At 41.3% G+C, this 17,212-nt stretch overlaps 1 protein-coding gene across 1 annotated transcript in view; it reads right to left on the bottom strand.

Annotated features, from left to right (window-relative positions):
- VPS4B (vacuolar protein sorting 4 homolog B) overlaps positions 1 to 17,212 on the bottom strand; it is a 58,767-nt gene that overhangs the window by 6,198 nt on the left and 35,357 nt on the right. Inside the window, exons 9-10 of the mRNA XM_075826708.1 lie at positions 16,194 to 16,413; positions 15,851 to 15,991 (exon numbers count right to left, since the gene is read on the bottom strand). Coding sequence (XP_075682823.1) covers positions 15,851 to 15,991; positions 16,194 to 16,413 — 361 coding nt within the window. The remainder of the gene's footprint in view (positions 1 to 15,850; positions 15,992 to 16,193; positions 16,414 to 17,212) is intronic.

The raw sequence follows: 17,212 nt of genomic DNA, 5'->3' as shown, positions 1-17,212 counted from the left end.
GGCTCCAATAAGTCAGGAAATAAAAAAATATGCAGTTGTGCCCGAGGAGAACATTTCTTCTGTTTCAAGAGGCGATTTATCAAGGACCTAAAATTAGGGAACCAGGAAGGGAGGGCCCAATCATATCCGATGGAAGCGACGGTGCCCGTATTATACCAGGATAATACTTTCCCAGCAAAATTCCCCAAACTACAAAGGCGCGGAGTGTGGACCAAAAGGGGGATAAGAAATGACACAATTTATCAGTGCGACACCGGCCTGTGCAGAAAGGATTGCTTCACAGCGTAACACACATCTATGGATTATTTTTATTTTTTTATACCACCTGACTATGCCCCTTATATACTCCGCCCCGCTTACATGTACCCCCACATTATAAAACACCAGCAATACTCAAACAAATATAGTACCAAGCAAAATCCGCTCTCCAAAAGCCAAATGGTGCTCCCTCGGCCCTGAACCCTACAGCGTGCCCAAACAGCAGTTTCCTTCAACATATATGGCACCGTCATACCCGTGAGAACCCTTTTAACAATTTTTGTGGTGTGTGTCTCCAGCGTCATAAGCTGGGCATGACATATTTGCCACTGAATGGCATATCTAGGGAAAAATATAAATTTTTAATTTGCACCATCCGCAGCGCATTCATTTATGGAAAAGACCTGTGGGGTGAAAATGCTCACTACACCCCTTAATAAATGCCTTGAGGGGTGCAGTTCCATAATGGGGTCACTTATCAGGGGTTTCTTTTTATTATTTCACATCTGAGCCTCTGCAGTTGTGAACCAATACTTTGTAAATCGCCAAATTAGGCCTCCACTCCGCATGGTACTCTCCACTTCTGAGCCCTGTCATATGTCCAGACAAAAGATTAGGGCCACATGTAGGGTGTTTCTAAAACCGGGAAACACCGCATAATAATTAGAGAGCTGTCTTGTTATGGTGGCACAAGCCGGGCACCACATATTGGCATATCTATGGAAAAAAATCCCATTTTCACTCTGCAACATTGAGCGCACACTAATTTCTACAAAACACCTGCAGGGTTAAAATGCTTACTACACCCCTTGGTAAATGCATTGAGGGGTGTAGTTTACAAAATGGGGTCACTTCTGGGGGGTTTCCACTGTTTTGGGCCCACAGGTGCCCAGAAACCAATCCAGCAACATCTGCACTCCAAATGGCGGTCCTTCCCTTCTGAGCCCTGCCGTTTGCCCAAACAGCAGTTTATGACCACATATGGGGTATTGCCGTACTCGGGAGAAATAGCTTTACAAATGTTGGGTTCTTTTTTTCCTTTATTTGTTGAGAAAATGAAAAAATTTGCGCTAAAGCTACGTCTTATTGAAGAAAAAGGACTGTTTTTATTTTCACTGCCTAATTCTAATAAATTCTATGAAACATCTGTGGGGTCAAAATGCTCACTACACCCCTAGATGCATTCTTCAAGAGGTGTAGTTTCCTAAATGGAGTCCCTTTTTGGGCGTTTTCATTGTTTTGTCCCCTCAGGGGCTTTGCAAATGTGACCTGGCCTCCGCAAATCATTCCTGCTAAATGTGATCTCAAAAAGTCAAATAGTGCTCTTTCCCTTCTCAGCCTCGCCGTGTGTCCAAACAGCCGTTTATTACCACATGTGGGGTACTGTTTTACTCGGGAGAAATTTCTTTACAAATTTTATGGTGATTTTTCTCCTTTAGTCCTTGTGGAAATGAAAAAAAATTAGCTAAACCTACATTTTATTTGAAAAAATGTAGATTTTCATTTTCACAGCCTACTTGCAAAAATTTCTGCAAAAAACCTGTGGGGTCAAAATGCTCACTATACCCCTAGATAATTTCCTCAAGGGGTATAGTTTCCAAAATGGGGTCACTTGTTTGGGGTTTTCACTGTTTTGTCCCCTCAGGGGCTTTGTAAATGTGACATGGCCTCCGCAAACCATTCCTGCTAAATGTGAACTCCAAAAGCCAAATGGCGCTCTTTCCCTTCTCAGCCACGCCGTGTCTCCAAACAACCGTTTATTACCACGTGAGGTATTGTTTTACTCGGGAGAAATTGCTTTACAAATTTTGCGGTGCTTTTTCTCCTTTAGTCCTTGTGGAAATGAGAAAAAAAATCGCTAAACCTACATTTTCTTTGAAGAAATGTTGATTTTAATTTTCACGGCCTACTTCCAATAATTTCTGTAAAAAACCTGTGCGGTGAAAATGCTCACTACACCCCTAGATAATTTCCTTGAGGTGTCTAGTTTCCCAGATGGGGTCACTTTTGGGGGATTTTGACTGTTTTGGCACCGCAAGAGCCCTTCAAACCTGACATGGTGCCTAAAATATATTCTAACAAAAATAAGGCCCCAAAATCCACTAGGTGCTCCTTTGCTTCTGAGGCCGGTGTTTCAGTCCAGTAGCACGCTACGGCCACATGTGGGATATTTCCTAAAACTGCAAAAACTGGGCAACAAATATTGAGTTGCATTTCTCTGGTAAAACCTTCTGTGTTATAAAAAAAATTGTATTAAAAATGTATTTCTGCAGAAAAATATGAAATTTGTAAATTTCACCTCTACTTTGCTTTAATTCCTGTGAAATGTTTAAAGGGTTAAGACATTTTCTAAATGCTGTTTTGAATACTTTGAGGGGTGAAGTTTTTAAAATGGGGTGACTTTTTTGGGGTTTCTAATATATAAGGCCCTCAAAACCACTTCACAACTGAACTGGCCCCTGTAAAAATAGCCTTTTGAAATTTTCTTGAAAATGTGAGAAATTGCTGCTAAAGTTCTAAGCCTTGTGAGGTCATAGAAAAATAAAAGGATGTTCAAAAAACGATGCCAATCTAAAGTAGACATATGGGGGATGTTAATTAGCAACAATTTTGTGTATTATAACTGCCTGTCTTACAAGCAGATACATTTAAATTGAGAAAAATGCTAATTTTTGCAATTTTTCGCTAAATTTTGGTGTTTTTCACAATTAAATACTGAACATATCGAGCAAATTTTGCCAGTAACATAAAGTCCAATGTGTCACGAGAAAACAATCTCAGAATCGCTTGGATAGGTGAAAGCATTCCGGAGTTATTACCACATAAAGTGACACATGTCAGATTTGAAAAATGAGGCTCTGTCAGGAAGGTCAAAAGTGGCTAAAGAGGGAAGGGGTTAATGTCAGTCATCCAACCACTATTACAGGATCAATAAAAAATATATATATGGATAATAATAAACCGCCATCCATATGGTCAAATCGTAATTAAATAAGCAAGCACGTCAGTTAGTCTAACCACTCAATTACAAGTGGCTATTTTTATGAAAGGATTCTCCACATCAATGCAAAGAATGGAGTAAAGGCAGGCAGGTAGTTTTAATGTATTCAATTGTTTTTAATATAAATATACACATAGCTCAACGGTGGTCCAATAATATAGACAAGGACAAAATTGAGAAGATTCCCACAGTGTCCAACTGTAAAGTCAAAGAAAAGCACTGAAAGTAAAACCCTCGTTCAGACCTGAGGGGGACATGGTATTAAGACGATGGATCCATCTCGCTTCCTCCTGCAGGAGTTTACGATCCAAGTTGCCCGCTCTGGGGCCCATTTTGATTTGAGTAATGCCCCAAAATTTAAGCAACCTAGGGTTACCTCCATGAAATTTAATAATATGTCTTGTAAGAGTAGTATCCTCCTTGCAGGTTACTGCACTCATATGTCTAGACACACGTCTTCTAAGCTCCTGAACGGTTTTACCCACATACAATTTAGGGCAAGGACACCTGGCGACATAGACAACCCCACTGCTTTGGCAGTTCAAAAACTGCTCAATTCGATAAGACCTGCCATCGACAGGATTAGAAAAATTCTTCACGGTCGGCATTAGGGGGCAGAAAGAACATCTGCCACACGGATGAAAGCCCTTAAGTGACGATTTGAGCCAGGTTGAGGAGATGTTAGATTGCCCAGAATAATGGCTATGTACCAGGAACTCTCGTAGGTTCCTACCTCTTCGATAAGTAACACTCGGATTAGCCATCACTGCATCCCTGAGATCGGGATCAGCAGTGAGAATGGCCCAGTGTCTTTGAAGGATTTGTACAATTTGAGAAGAACAAGCATCGTACGTGCCAATGCATCGGATGATATCAGATGACCCTACTTTAGTGTCCTTCTTAACCCTATTTGACAGTAGATCACTCCTATCAGAAGCCCTTGCCCTAGCATATGCCCTGTGTAACCATTTCTTTGGGTAGCCACGTGCTGTAAACTTGTTGAAAAGGCCGTCACATTCAGTTTGAAAAGATAGTTCGCTAGAACAATTACGTCTGGCTCTCAAATATTGACCAATGGGTATACCCTTCTTAAGGGCAGGAGGATGATAACTCTGCCAATGGAGAAGGTTATTAGTAGCAGTAGCCTTACGGAAAATATCAGTCTGGACACCGCCACCAGGATCCAGGGAGATTTTTAGATCAAGAAAATTAATAGTATGGTCATGAATCTCATACGTAAATCTCATACAGTGCCGATAGCCTTAGACTTGGCACTAAACGTAAAATTAAGAACAATAGACCAAGTTTTTCCAAGAGAACTCCGACTGTGTCTAGACAATTTGTAACTAACACTCCTTTTCACACTACAAAATGTCCCCCCAGTACATCAAGTTCCTCTTCCTTTCTGTCTGGGCCTGTTCTCTCATCTATGCCAAATTCTATGAACACACCGTCCACACCTCATGTCTCCCGTGCCAATCCAAGCCTACATGGAGGGGACAATATTACCAAACAATCTACTGGTCCCCTCACTACTTTTCCTTTTTTAGGCCCACCCAGTCTGAACTGGGGGATAAAACCCTAACATCTAATATACAGGCAGCAAGGGATGATGAGATGCAAATTATTAATTTATCCTCGTGTCAACTTAACTCTCATCAATTGACTCTACTTAAAAAGGGTCTGTCATACACTCCAACTCCATCTTATGACGAATTTGTTTGGGTAAAGGACATTAACCTCTTCGCACGAAAATTGGCCCTACATAAGTACTTTAAGGGTAATTTTCCTGGGAGAACTCTTCAGGACCGTGCGGAAACTAACACCTTGAGGGACCTTGAGAGTTTACTCCATGAGAGTGAATTTGGTGTTGCAGATGCTATTGGACCATTCTCGACATTACGTCCTAAGTCCAAGCTCACACCTCCATTTTCACAATATAGTCACATTGATACTTTTGTTAGGATGGTGTGTAATGACCTTAAAAAACTTAAAATCAAGAAATCTAATACCTTTGGTAACCTCAACAATGATGAGAGAGGGGCACTGGACACTCTGTGTAGAGATGACAATTTAGTTCTCAAACCCTCGGATAAGGGGGGCAATATCGTGATCATGAGCCATGCTGACTACGTTGGCATGGTTCATAGGTTACTTGACGACACTACCACTTATGTCACTTTGAGTACTAACCCTACGGCTAAATATCTTACCGAACTATATACCCTCCTTGATGGTGCTAGGAATCAGAACCTTATCACCAGTGATGAATTCAAGTGCCTTTATAACCTGACTCCTACTTTGGCGACCTTTTATGCGTTGCCAAAGGTTCATAAAGCAATCTCCCCCCTTCCAGGTAGACCCATTGTGTCGGGTAATGACAGCCTGACACAGGGTATTAGTCTCTATGTCAATGAGATATTAACACCATTTGTCTCTTCATTGTCTTCCTATCTTAAGGACACCAAGGACACCGTCACCAGGATCCATGAGATCAATGTAACTCCCACCACTATGATAGCGAGCATAGACGTGGAGTCCCTTTACACTAATATCCAGCACGATTTGGGACTTAATGCTGTTAAGCATTTCCTCAACACTAAAGGCACCCAATTTCAACGTCACAACGATTTTGTTCTGTCACTCTTACATTTTTTACTTACCCACAATTATTTTATTTTTAACCATAAATATTATCACCAAATTAAGGGTACGGCCATGGGCACTGTTTGTGCACCCACTTATGCGAACCTTTTCTTAGGGTGGTGGGAAGACACTATAGTTTTTTCTGATAATTTCCTCTCCTTCACTTCACACATTTCGTTTTGGGGAAGATATATTGATGACATTCTCATCCTTTGGGATGGGGATGCCAGCACTTTTTGTGACTTCATGTCTATGCTCAATGCCAACTCTATTGGCATGAAATTTACGTATGAGATTCATGACCATACTATTAATTTTCTTGATCTAAAAATCTCCCTGGATCCTGGTGGCGGTGTCCAGACTGATATTTTCCGTAAGGCTACTGCTACTAATAACCTTCTCCATTGGCAGAGTTATCATCCTCCTGCCCTTAAGAAGGGTATACCCATTGGTCAATATTTGAGAGCCAGACGTAATTGTTCTAGCGAACTATCTTTTCAAACTGAATGTGACGGCCTTTTCAACAAGTTTACAGCACGTGGCTACCCAAAGAAATGGTTACACAGGGCATATGCTAGGGCAAGGGCTTCTGATAGGAGTGATCTACTGTCAAATAGGGTTAAGAAGGACACTAAAGTAGGGTCATCTGATATCATCCGATGCATTGGCACGTACGATGCCTGTTCTTCTCAAATTGTACAAATCCTTCAAAGACACTGGGCCATTCTCACTGCTGATCCCGATCTCAGGGATGCAGTGATGGCTAATCCGAGTGTTACTTATCGAAGAGGTAGGAACCTACGAGAGTTCCTGGTACATAGCCATTATTCTGGGCAATCTAACATCTCCTCAACCTGGCTCAAATCGTCACTTCAGGGCTTTCATCCGTGTGGCAGATGTTCTTTCTGCCCCCTAATGCCGACCGTGAAGAATTTTTCTAATCCTGTCGATGGCAGGTCTTATCGAATTGAGCAGTTTTTGAACTGCCAAAGCAGTGGGGTTGTCTATGTCGCCAGGTGTCCTTGCCCTAAATTGTATGTGGGTAAAACCGTTCAGGAGCTTAGAAGACGTGTGTCTAGACATATGAGTGCAGTAACCTGCAAGGAGGATACTACTCTTACAAGACATATTATTAAATTTCATGGAGGTAACCCTAGGTTGCTTAAATTTTGGGGCATTACTCAAATCAAAATGGGCCCCAGAGCGGGCAACTTGGATCGTAAACTCCTGCAGGAGGAAGCGAGATGGATCCATCGTCTTAATACCATGTCCCCCTCAGGTCTGAACGAGGGTTTTACTTTCAGTGCTTTTCTTTGACTTTACAGTTGGACACTGTGGGAATCTTCTCAATTTTGTCCTTGTCTATATTATTGGACCACCGTTGAGCTATGTGTATATTTATATTAAAAACAATTGAATACATTAAAACTACCTGCCTGCCTTTACTCCATTCTTTGCATTGATGTGGAGAATCCTTTCATAAAAATAGCCACTTGTAATTGAGTGGTTAGACTAACTGACGTGCTTGCTTATTTAATTACGATTTGACCATATGGATGGCGGTTTATTATTATCCATATATATATTTTTTATTGATCCTGTAATAGTGGTTGGATGACTGACATTAATATAAATGAGGGACCTCGGGTTGATTCACAACTATTCCTCCCGCTGGGAACCTATGTGCTATTCCACGTACTCTTACTTGGGAGGTTTTCCCTCTATGTGTTTCCTTTCTGAGTATGGCCCTATTAATGTGGTGCACGCGCCTAATTCCGGGCTAATAATAAATGACATTAGTCATTAGTGCCGGCCGATTACACTAACAGACACTTGTTGTAGTGTCGTCACTCTAACGGTGATGACAATCAACATTGCCGTACATGAATGTGCTTCTCCGGCACTATGTTGTCATTTTGCCCATCAGCGCATGCGCTAACGACTCCTTGGTTGAGTCGGGATTTAGGTCAGGATGATTGCACTGAGTTCGTTCTTTACTTTAGTGCGCATGCGCCACCTCATGTCCGTGATTGCACCTTCTTATTCTGCCGTTTATACGTCAGTTGTAGACAGCTGAGAGTCCGCTATGTCTCCTCTTTTGTTATTGGCTATTTAGCCTGACACACCTTCGGTTGTGTCATCGGACGCATCTATATCAGGATCCTTTTCACCCCGCGCCGCCATTGGCCCCGTGGACCCCTGAGGACGCTACTTAGTAGCGAAACATGTCGGGGGGGCTGCTAATATTTTAAACACAGCCGTCGACTTGACTCACTGTTGTTCACTGGACACTTTACAAATTACAATTCTAACTGGTTAGGGAATACTGACACTCCTATGCCTGTACTGTGTGTGTCTGTTTATTCAGATAGCACCTACATGTATCCGGTTCTCGGCTGTTGACAATTTTAATCTATTATTCATGTGGTCTGTTTAGGCTATACGTAGCTGAATAAAAGTGTTTCTTATTTTATTTTACCTATATTGTGGTGGCTGGGAAATTGGGCTTAGCTGTTGCATACAGCCTTCATATTATGTACTAGATAGACCCCATAAATCACCCCATATTAAAAACTGCACCCCTCAAAGTATTCAAAACCGCATTCATAAAGTTTCTTAACCCTTTAGGCGCTTCGCAGGAATTAAAGCAAAGTACAGGTGAAATGTACAAATTTTATTTTTTTTGCTGAAATTCAATTGTAATAAATTTTTTTCTGTAACACAGAACATTTTACCCGAGAAATGCAACTCAATATTTATTGCCCAGATTCTGCAGTTTTTAGAAATATCCCACATGTGGCCCTAGTGCGCTAATTTACTGAAACACCGGCCTCAGAAGCAAAGGAGCACCTAGTGGATTTTGGGGCCTCCTTTTTTAGAATATATTTTAGGCACCATGTCAGGTTTGAAGAGGTCTTGTGGTGCCAAAACAGTGGAAATCCCACAAAAGTGAGACGGTTTTGGAAACTACACACCTCAAGGAATTTATCTAGGGGTATAGTTAGCATCTTGACCCCACAGGTCTTTTGCTATATTTATTGGAGTATGTCTGTGAAAGTGAAAATCTACTTTTTTTCCTGAAAAAATATTTTAAAAAATAATATTTGCAAGGAAGATTAAAAAGCACCCCAAAACTTGTAAAGCTACTTCTCCCGATTACGCCAATACCCCATATGTGGTACTAAACTGCTGTTTGGACCCACGGCAGAGCTCAGAATGGAAAGAGCGCCATTTGGATTTTGAAGCGCAGATTTTGCTGGATTGTTTTTCAGTGCCATGTCGCGTTTGCAACGCCCTGGAGGGAGCAAAACAGTGGAATCCTCCCAAAACTGACCCCATTTTGAAGACTACACCCCTCAAGGAATTTTTCTAGGGGTATAGTTAGCATTTTGACCCCACAGTTTTTTTGCTGAATTTAGTGGAATTAGACCGTGAAAATTAAAATCTACTTTTTTCTGGAAAAACATAGAAATGTTTAATTTTTACAATGAATAAAGTAGAAAAATCACCCCAAAATTTGTAAAGCAATTTGTCCTGATTTCAGCAATACACCATATGTGGTAATAAACGGCTGTTTGGACCCACGGCAGGACTCAGAAGGGAAGGAACAATATTTGGCTTTTGGAGCTCAAATTTAGCTGGAATGGTTTTCGGGTGTCATGTCGCATATGCAAAGCCCCTGAGGTACCAACACAGTGGAAACTTCCCAAAAGTCCCTTTAGGGTACTGGAACGAGCGATCATTAGGTCGCTGGTACAATAAACTGCAATACTAATGTATTGCAGTATAATGTAATTATACAGGATCCTGTAACAGCGCGATCGCTGTTCCTGTCAGTTAGTCCCGGGTGTCAGCTGTAATACACAGCTGACACCTGCAGAATATGGAGCGGGCGCAGCGCGTGAGCCTGCTCCATATATAACCCCTCACACCATGACATGCTATTAAGTCGTGGTGCGCGAAGGCGTTAATGCGCAGCGGATGGTGCAAATTGAAAATTAAAATTTTCCACTGATATGCCATTTTAACGCACAATACGTTGTGCCCAGTTTGTGCCACTGAAGACAAATACCTCATACAATGTTGAGCGGGTTCTCCCGGATATAAAATATCATATATGTGGACGTAAGCTGGTGCTTGGGCACGCTGTGGGGCTCAGAAGGGAGGGAACGCCATTTGGCTTTTGGAGCGCAGATTTTGCTTGGTAACTGTTCTGTTTGGGTTTTTTTTGGTATTTCAATTTACAATGTGGGGGTATATGTAACCTGTGCGGAGTACATCAGGACATAAGAGGGTATAATAATGGGGTACCTAAATAATAATCCGCAGATATGTGGCCGGTGTCGCACTGATAAATGGTCGCCCGATCTCATCTGCTTTTGGAACACACTGCACATTTTGCATCGCCATATTCTGAGAGCCAGAACGGTTTTATTTTTTTCTCCTCCAGAGCTATGTGAGGGCTTATTTCTTGCGGGACAATCTGTACTTTTCATTGGTACCATTTTAGGGTACATGCGATTTTTTTTTATCACTTATTAGATTTTTTTGGCAAGCAAAGTGTAAAAAAAAAAAATAAAATACAAAAAACATTGGCAGAATTTATGTTTTTGTCAGTGTTCACCGTGCGGTATAAATGACATTTTACTTTATTCTGCGGGTCGGTACGGTTACGGCGATACCATATGTATATAGGTTTTTTATGTTTTGTGGCGATTGCGCAATAAAATCGCTTTTCTATAAAATTATTTATTTTTTGTGTCACCATATTCTGAGAGCCATAATTTTTTATTTTTCCGTCAAAAAAGCGGTGTAAGGGCTTGTTTTTTGCGGGACGGGTTGTAGTTTTATTGGTATTATTTTGGGGTACATGCGACTTTTTGATCACTTTTTACTCTATATTTTGGGAGGGTTGATGACCAAAAAAAATAGTGATTCTGACATTGTTTTTTAATTATTTTTTTTGCGGTGTTCACTGTGCGGGAAAAATAATATTATAGTTTTATAGTTTGGGTCGTTATGAACGTGGTGATACCAAATGTGTACTTTTTTTTAACATTTTCATTTTTTTCCTATAATAAAAGACTTATTATAGGGAAAAAAAAGCATTTTTTGTTTTTGTAACTTTTATAACTTGTTTTTACACTTTTATAAAACATTTTTATTACTTTATTTTTTACTTGAAGACTGGCAGCACTGATCGCTGCTATAATACATTACACTACCTACTAGGTAGTGTAACATATTATAAACGGTCAGTGTGACGCTGAGAGTCACACTGACCGGAAGCTTATGAGGACCTGCCTCTGGCTGGTTCTCATAGGCTGTCGTGCATGGCAGACCCGGGGGCTGTTGTATGGCCCCCGGTTCTGCCTTATAACCGACTGCAGCACCCGCAATCGGTCCCCGGGAAAGTTTGTTGTAGCAACAAACTTTCCAGTTTGTTATAGCAACAAACTTTCCAGTTCGTTGCTACAACACACTTTCCCTGCGATCACATGACCGGGACCTGAACTAATCAGGTCCCGATCATATCTCCGTGACCAGAGGCAGGTGATAACAGCGCGATCCGGGTGTCAGCGCTACTCTGAGACACGCGGATCGTGCTTTTAACACACACCGTGAATTCACGTCGGCACTGCACAGAGCCCAGCAAGTGCCGACGTGAATATACAGTGGGCGGTCGGGAAGCGGTTAAACCCCATAAATGTAAGTTGAAAGTCTACACTTTTTACTGCTTCATTGCTTTGTTTCTGATCCATTATGGTTGTGTACAGAGGCAAATAATGAAAATTGTGTTACTGTCCAAATACTTCTTGACCTGACTGTCTATTATAGTAATACGGATATTCGTATCCAATTCATATAAACATAAATCACAAAATCATGTATATTCTGTTAACAAACATTTATAATGAAGGTTATAATAGGGAAGGGTGATTATGAACTAAATAAAAATCACAATTAATTGAACGTATAACCTCGATTACGATTGATTAACTATTTTAGGACACTCCTTTTTTTGCATGCCACACCGCTGAATATAGGTCCCATGAGCCTGCTGTATACTACTGTATATAATATACCTGCTGACACTGCCCCTCACACAGTATAATGCTCTACAGCTGCCAGCACACAGTATAATGTCCCTATAGCTGCCCTCCACGCAGTATAATGCCCCCATACAACCCCAATAGTGCCTAATAAGAATAATAAAATACATACTAACCTAACCCCGCTCCAACGACGAGTGAAGGAGATCCCTCTGCTCCTCCGGTCTGTGTGGCTCAGCACATATTTTCAGATTCTGCTATATACTGGTGTTCCAGGCATCCTATTGGTCCAAGGTGTTCTCAATTCCTGCCCCATTTACTCTTGTTTAGCCTCAATGCCCACATGACCCGGTGGACAGTGCTCGACCCAATTGTATTTATAGGAATAATGGGGGTATTATACACGGATGATGGGGTGCTGCTATATACAGGGATGATGGTAGTCTCTATATATAACCCCCATCATTCTTGCATACAGGGTTGATGGGGGTTATATACAGGGTTGATGGGGGTTATATACAGGGTTGATGGGGGTTATATACAGGGTTGATGGGGGTTATATACAGGGTTGATGGGGGTTATATACAGGGTTGATGGGGGTTATATACAGGGTTGATGGGGGTTATATACAGGGTTGATGGGGGTTATATACAGGGACCCCCCATCATCCCTGTATATTACCCCATCAACTCTGTATATAATCCCCCATCATCCGCGAATATACAATTGGGGTAGGCACTGTCTGCTGGCATATTTACAAGTAATAAATAGGACAGGCAATGAGGCAAAAAAAATAAAAATAAATGGGGAGGGCATTGAGAACATCAGACCAAAAAGATGCCTGAAACGCCGGTATATGGCAGAAGTGCAGCGGACTCTGAAAATATGCAGGCTAAGCTGATGTTAAACAGTGAGTAGTAGAGCAGGGAACAGACAGCTCCCTACTATAGGATTCAACTGAAGACGCAGATAGAGTTGAAACCAGGAAAAGTTATATAAAAAAAACAAACAGAAATGCGCAACATGACGTCGTTTCTTTGCGGAATTTCGTTTTGTTTTTTTATTAATTGCCTAGCCCTAGGTTATAGATAGTCCAAGAAACAAATCCTTATAGCCATAATTATTAGGGTTATATTTTGAAATAAGGAATTAAACAAAAGTACAGCAGGGCAAAAGGAAGAGGAGGAGATCTGACAAACTACATACAGATGTTGGTGGCAATTCTTCCAGCCAACAGGTTGTACTTTGACTCCATTTAGAATATTAGGTAAGTCACTATGGGAAATAGACATCGTTCGAGCTAGATCATTGCCTCTCTCACAGTCTAGATTTTTGACACAAGGCTTACTGACTACCAATCAGTTAAAGGGACTTTGATATTGATGGCCTATCCTGATAAGCCATCAATATCAGATTAGTGTGGGTCCAACTCCTGGCAGAGGTGTGCCCCACCGATCTGATATTTATGGCCTACACCAGGGGTGGGCAAACTTTTTGACTCGCGGGCCACAATGGGTTCTAAAATTTGACAGAGGGGCCGGGCCAGGAGCATTTGGAGGGAGTGTTTGGGCCGGATATACTAAAGCATTAAATGTAGTGTGTGCAAACCTCATAGCACAGTAAGAACACTACAACCCAATTTATTAACTGTCTTTCAAATGTGAAAAATAGCCCTTATCAGTTAATAAATTTGTCTCAAGGAATATGCAAGATATGGCATTTACATACTATTTCGCAGATACTGGGAGAAGGAAATGTAAATAGATTAAAATAACATACGCACTGTGATTTATCAAGAAAAAAGTTCTGTTGACTCTGTAAATTAGCTGCCAACCTCTGAGCAGTAGCCGCCCGTTCTTGTGTTGACTGCTTGCTAGCATAGTTTGCATGCTTCGTGGCAAAGTGACGGCTGATATTGTACTCTTTGAAAACCGAAGGGCTTAATGGTGACGTGAAACGAAGTGAAAATTAAAGTGAAATAAAGAGAAATACGCGCCACATTAACCCCTTAATGACCGGGCCATTTTGCACGTTAATGACCAAGGATTATTTTTTGTTTTTCCACGGTCGCATTCCAAGAGTCGTAACTCTTTTTTTATTCCGTCGACATAGCCGTATAAGGGCTTGTTTTTTCCGGGACGAGTTGTATTTTGTAATTGTACCATTTTTAGATGCTTATAACATATTGATTAACTTTTATTAACTTTATTTTAGGAGAGAATTGAAAATAAGCAGCTATTCCAGCATTAATTTTCACGTTATAAATTTACGCTGTTTACTATGCAGCGTAAATAACATGTTAACTTTATTCTATGGGTCGGCACGATTACAGGGATACCAAATGTGTAAAGGTTTTATATGTTTTTTCTACGTTTGCACAATAAAAACCCTTTTAGAAAAAAATTACTTGTTTTTGCATCGCCGCGTTCCAAGAGGCGTAATTTTTTTATTTTTCCGTCGATGTGGCCGTACGTGGGATTGATTTTTGCGGGACAATGTGTAGTTTTCATTAGTACTATTTTGGGGTACATAGGACTTATAGATGAACTTTTATTTTATTTTTTATGGGGGGAATGGGAGAAAAGAGAGAATTTTGCCGTTGTTTTTTGCGTTTTCTTTGGACGCCGTTCATCCGGCGGTTTAATTAATGTGTTCATTTTATTGGTCAAGTTGTTACGATCGCGGGGATACCATATATGTGTATGTGTGATTTGTTTTGACCGTTTTATTTGACTTTGACTGTAATTTTTTTTATTTTTTTTTTCACAAACTTTATTTAACGGTTTTACTTTTTTTTTTTTAGTCCCACCAGGGGACTTCACTATGCGATATGCCGATCGCATATATAATGCTTTGGTATACTTCGTATACCAAAGCATTATTGCCTGTCAGTGTAAAACTGACAGGCAACCTGTTAGGTCATGCCTCTGGCATCGCCTAACAGGCAGATGCTGAAGACAGACCTGGGGGTCTTTGTTAGACCCCCGGCTGTCATGGAAACCCGACGGCGACCCGCGATTTGTTTGCGGGGGCGCCGATCGGGAGACAGAGGGAGTTCCCCCCTCTGTCAAACACATTAAATGCCGCTGTCACTGTTGACAGCGGCATTTAATGGGTTAAACTGCCGGAATCGGCGCGTGCTTCGATTCCGGCAGTTGCAGCAGGAGCCAGGCTGTGTATAACAGCCGTGCTCCTGCCGCTGATCGCGTGGGTAAACTGTCAGTACCCGCGCGATCACAGGACGGATATATCCGTCCTCCTGCGCGAACTAGCAGCTGCTGAGGACGGATATATCCGTCCTTCGGCGTTAAGGGGTTAACAACGGTCAATGTGTTTTGAGTGCGCCATCTATTGGGAAAACGTGGGCATTGCAGGGAAAGGGGAAAAAAAAAGGAGGTTTTTACTATTTGGACAAGTTCGGCGGGCCGGATTAAAAAGCCTAACGGGCCGTATGTGGCCCGCGGGCCGTAGTTTGCCCATGTCTGGCCTACACTAAGGTTCTACTATCAATATCAAAGTCACGGAAAACCCCATTAACTTTGTGAATGATATTACAGTCTGGAATGACGAAGGTTAATTTATTACTGCAGTTCTCCAGTATTCTTCGTTTGAGGAATTTCTCCTGCTACAATCTCTGAACTTGCCTATGGAATTCATCGGCAAACCATATACTACAGTTTATAGTTTGTTTATATAACTTTGGCTACACATTTTCTCAAAATGGTCTGTTAAACGTGGATGGCTGTGGAGCATTCCTGCCCCCAAAAAAACAACGTATATTAGGTAATTGTATATACTGTAGTTCCCGAATATATGAGCTAGTGTTCCTTCAAACAGGTGGTACAATTGAACGTAGCTTACTAGAATGATAAATGGCAAATATAAAACTTACCATGGATACAACCGGCTCCAATAACTTACTTCCAGGAACCTCCATCCACGTCATTTCAACAGCATTAGGATCTCCAGGAGAACATGGAGTAAGTAAATCATCACAAATCACATTAGGATCAAGCGGAGATTTACCTTGTACCTGGAATGGTTAAAAATAAGTAAATAAAAGTAAAGTCTTAAATTTACCGTCTGTGCATAAATCACAATGCTTTTTAGCCATATATAGAACATGTGGAGGTATTACTGCGGATACAGGTTTCTTCTACTAATAAACAATACACAGAAGAGAGAATTGCAATATCTGATGTCCAAGTCAAATTGAAAGCTATGTATAGGAATACCTTTTTAAAGTGAGTAGCAGACTGTACTTTTCTGACTGGTTGCATAAAGGCATCACGCACAATGATGCTGACGTCTGCACCAGAATATCCATTTGTTCTTTTTCCAAGCTCTCGGAAGTCAGCATCTGTAAGACTGTGTGAAGTTGTTCCAAGATTAAGTTTAAACATATCAGTCCTGGCATGTTCTTCTGGTAAAGGAATGTAAATTCTCTTTTCAAACCTGTAGAAAAAAAAAACATATTAAAATGATACATGCACACAATCATCATCTTTCCATATTGAACAAGCCCACAGCTTACAATAACATAAAATACCGCCTCCTCCCTCCCAATGTATCCAATTATTGTGCGTTTGTCACACTGATTGTTATGTGGTGGTTCGTTTCATTCACTCTTTTACAAGGGGCGTGTACGGTGTGTGTGATGCCTACCAGCGCTATACAGTGCTGCACTTCCTTATCCTGACTTTCCATCATGTATTGACAATAGGAAGCTAGCCGGTCCCAAACCCCTCCTCTCTATTATGTAAACATACCAAATATGGTCAGAAACCAGGAGAAATAGCGTGCTGAGGAAGCGGGCTCATGCTGAAGCAGGCATTGCTTGTTGGCAGAGCGGCAGAGAAGGGATCTGCTGTCCCATCATAATCACTGCACTACAGTGGACCCTCCCACTCACTTATTGTAATCCTTCTCGGCATCTCTGCTGCTAGAGATGGATTCATTTTAAGAACAGGGAGTAGACAGCAAGATATAAAGTAGGGAGACACCCAGTGGCCCACACTTAATAGCAATTTTTCAGCCAAAAAAACGTTATATTTGGTTAAGGCCTCATGCCCACTTCAGTTTATTCCTTCAGGGTGCTAGCCGTTTTTTTTGGATGGCTAGCACCCTGACCCATTCATTTCAAAAGGGCCCTGCACACTTCAGTTTTTTTGACGGTCACGTTGTTCCGTTAAAAGTAGAGCATGACCTACTTTACGGCCGGGCGGGCAGAAGTACACGCAGAGAGATATTGCAC

Source organism: Rhinoderma darwinii, chromosome 5, assembly GCF_050947455.1.
Source record: "Rhinoderma darwinii isolate aRhiDar2 chromosome 5, aRhiDar2.hap1, whole genome shotgun sequence".
NCBI classification, from domain to species: Eukaryota; Metazoa; Chordata; class Amphibia; order Anura; family Rhinodermatidae; genus Rhinoderma; species Rhinoderma darwinii.
This window is presented reverse-complemented; position numbering and strand designations above follow the sequence as displayed.